The sequence below is a fragment of the Volvox carteri genome, assembly GCF_000143455.1.
Source record: "Volvox carteri f. nagariensis unplaced genomic scaffold VOLCAscaffold_1, whole genome shotgun sequence".
Lineage (NCBI taxonomy): Eukaryota > Viridiplantae > Chlorophyta > Chlorophyceae > Chlamydomonadales > Volvocaceae > Volvox > Volvox carteri.
Genome location: NW_003307545.1, coordinates 5,509,606 through 5,512,829, shown reverse-complemented (window position 1 = coordinate 5,512,829; position 3,224 = coordinate 5,509,606). Strand labels below are relative to the sequence as shown.

Sequence of the window (3,224 nt, the reverse complement as noted above, 5' to 3'; positions counted from 1 at the left end):
CTGATAGGACCGCCGTACATGCCGGTGGCGCTGGACAGCCGCGGCCGGATGCTGGCGGGGCTCGGCGGCGGCGCCGCCGCCCCGGAAACCCCGCCTCCGCTAGCCCCAAGGCCCGCCAGCGTACGGGCCCCTATGGAGGCACCGCTTCCGCTTCCCATTATCATCAACGCACGTCCCCCAGGCGGGCCGCCGCTGCAGCTGCTGGCGCCGCCGAGGCTGCTGGGCCCATCCGCCGTCGGCAGCACCCCGCTGCGGGTGTCGCCGCCGCCGGCAGCGCTGGCGATCCCGCCGGCGCCGCCGCTACTGCGTTGGAGCTGTAACTTGGTACTGTTGCCGCTGCTGATATTGTTATTGTTATTGTTGTTATTGTTGTTGTTACTGTTGGGGTGATTGTGCTGCTTAGGGTGATGGATGTGGTGGTTCCCATGGCCAGGACTTGTACGGCTCCCCAGGAAGGAGGAGCGCGCGGAGGGCTGCAGGGGGAGATGAAGTACGACACGGGGATTAAAGGAATGGCAAGTGAACACACGTGACCATAACGTTACCTCGACGGCGACACGACTGCAAGCGCCGCTGGGGGAGAAGGGACGGCCTCATATGCTGCGCTGATCACACGCCTGGGCTGTGTGGCGGTGGCGAGCTTTGCCGTACATTGCGTGTTAGGGTTTTTCTACGGGGGGATGTTTCCTAGACCGCAGAAGCCTAGTTCACACACGCCCGTGTTTGCCGTGTTTACACTGCTGTGCCGTACCTCCGGTCCCGCTGACTGGCGCATCGTCGGGGAGGAGCCCCGCGCGAAAGGAGGCGACATGATGCCCAACCGGCTGCCCACTACGGACATTATCGAGTTGAGCGGCGTGACGGCGATACCGCCACCGCCACCGCCGCCGTTGCCTCCGCCACCTCCACCGGCATTGCGCATCCAGCTGCCGCCAATGGACATCGTACGACCGGAGGTGGCGGCGCTCAGTCCGTTGCCGCTGCAGCCGCTGCCGGCGGCAGCTACAGCCACCGCCGCTGCGGCGGCACCGCCGTCCTCGTCGCCATCCGTACCGGCGGCGCCGCCGCCGCGGTGCAATATGCCGAGGCGCGCTGGTTCCGCTGCTTCCGGAGCGAAGGCAAGGTCCAGGGATTGCCGCTGCCGAACGGAGCGGGAGCCCCGGCGGCGGTCGTTGCGACGAGGGCCTCCGGGAAACGCGGCGTGCGCGCCGTTGGTGCTGCTGCGCTTGTCGCGCGTAAGGATCTGTACGGCACGGATGCCGAGGTCGTTGAGGTTGTTGTGAATGGCATTGAAGGTGTGGGCGTCGAGCAGGACCTGCGGCGGCGGCGGCGGTGTCGGTCGGTTGGAGTTAACATTCCCGTCGACAACTGCCAGTAAACGGCAATAACGCTATCCTCAGCGGTTAGGGCGGTTGCTCCCCTAACGACTCTCATCGCCCGTCGCCACCCTACGTTTTTTTCACTCATACTGGTATCTAAGGCCCCAGTAGCTAGGGTCGCTATGCCGGGGGGTCCCCGCACATCATGGGCAGCCTGTACATCCCCACCCTGCTTGCTGCGGTTGCCTCTGCCCTCCCTCCCCTCGATCCCCTCACAGCTCCCCCCCCCAACACACACACACACACACACACACACAGCCCCCCACCTGGCCCCCATGCGGCAGGTCCGCCACCGCCTGCACCCTGCGGTACACCTCCCCGCTGTACTCCATCCGCTGGGTGATGGCGTGGGAGGTGATGGCGTCGGTGACACCCGTGGCCACTGCGACAGACAGACAGACAGACACAGACAGTGTATGTATGTATGTATGTATGTATGTATGTATGTATGTATGTATGTATGTATGTATGTATGTATGTATGTATGTATGTATGTATGTATGTATGTATGTATGTATGTATGTATGTATGTGTATATGTTCTGCGATGCACAGCTATCACAAGCCGCCTGATGAGGTGACAGCTGGCTCCCCCCCCCCTTCCGACAGCACAGCTCACCTCCCATTCGCACCCTCAATCCGCGGTACAGTACTCCCAGACGAGTGTATCGAGTCCAGTCGGCGAACTCCGCAGCGCTGGGTATGCCGCCAAGCCTGCAAACACACGTGCGTTTGCATGCGTTTCCATGCATGTATGTACGTCGCACGTGTAAGCGGGGGGAAGGAAGGGCCAGGAAGCGGTCGTGCGAGGCCGTTGGATATATTGTGGCGGTGTCGGCGGAGTTGCAGCAGGTGGGTTGGGGTGATGGACACACGGTGCAACATGCCCCACGTGAACGAGGATTAGATGCGGGAGTGGGGAGTGGGAGGCGTCCAGGGCGGAGGTCGAACTGCAGACGAGCGATGCTAATACCAGAGATAACGACGGATACTCCAGGGAGAGTGTTTTTTTAAAGACAAACCCTGGTGAGGGCAGCAACTGCCAGAGCCCGCGGAGATGGCGGGGGGGGGGTGGTGGAGCAGCGAGGTAGGGAGACGAGGTAGGGAGAGAGTGTGTGAGAGCGGGAGTGCGGCCCCTCCTGGATGAGGGGAGGCGAGGTGAGGTGAGATGGAAGTTAATGGTGGTGGAGGGGGGGGAGTCCCGGAAAGCGTGTCGTGCCTCAGTCAGGGCTCTGTAGCCCCCCGTGCACCCCCTTACGTTGCATCAGGGTGCTTGACCTCGCAAGCCAACTTGAGCTGCCGGCTGTTGTCCTGCGAGCCACCTCCGCGCTCTCCCAGCCCGCCTCCTGCACCTCCTCCGGCTGCTGCTCCTGCCACTGACCCTACGCCGCCGCCGCCGCCGCCACTGCCGCCGCCGCCGCCTCCAGCAGTCACGGCCGGGTCGTCATTGCCGCCGACGGAGATGCGGTGCGGCGTCAGGCCGCAGCGCGCGCTGCTCAGCCCGCTGGCGTTGCCAACGCCGCCTCCGCCGCCTCCGGGCGGCTGCAGCCCCGAGCCCAATATGACACCGGGGGGCAGTGAGGCACGCGGCGCAGCTAACCCTGTCTCCGTGACATGCCCCGCGTGTCCAGTTGCCGCTCCCCCCCCTCCCCCTACGCCCCCCAGGGACATGCGGTCTGAATGTGCCTGGGAGGTGGGCTGCAGGGACTCCAGGGTTTCAATGCAGGCCTTATGGTGGCGGAACAGCTCCCGATCCCAGTCGGCGTCTGAAGGAGGCAGGCGGCCGTTGGGTTGGTTGGGGGGTTATGGATTGGTGGTTAGTGGTTGGTGGCTGGGAAGGAAGAAG

General features: G+C 63.9%; 1 protein-coding gene across 1 annotated transcript in view; it reads right to left on the bottom strand.

Moving 5' to 3' along the window:
* Positions 1-3,224, bottom strand: part of VOLCADRAFT_86457 (uncharacterized protein) — a gene marked incomplete at both ends in the record, with an annotated part of 21,209 nt that overhangs the window by 11,280 nt on the left and 6,705 nt on the right. Inside the window, 5 exons of the mRNA XM_002945906.1 lie at positions 546-622; positions 752-1,315; positions 1,646-1,761; positions 1,998-2,092; positions 2,637-3,144. Coding sequence (XP_002945952.1) covers positions 546-622; positions 752-1,315; positions 1,646-1,761; positions 1,998-2,092; positions 2,637-3,144 — 1,360 coding nt within the window. The remainder of the gene's footprint in view (positions 1-545; positions 623-751; positions 1,316-1,645; positions 1,762-1,997; positions 2,093-2,636; positions 3,145-3,224) is intronic.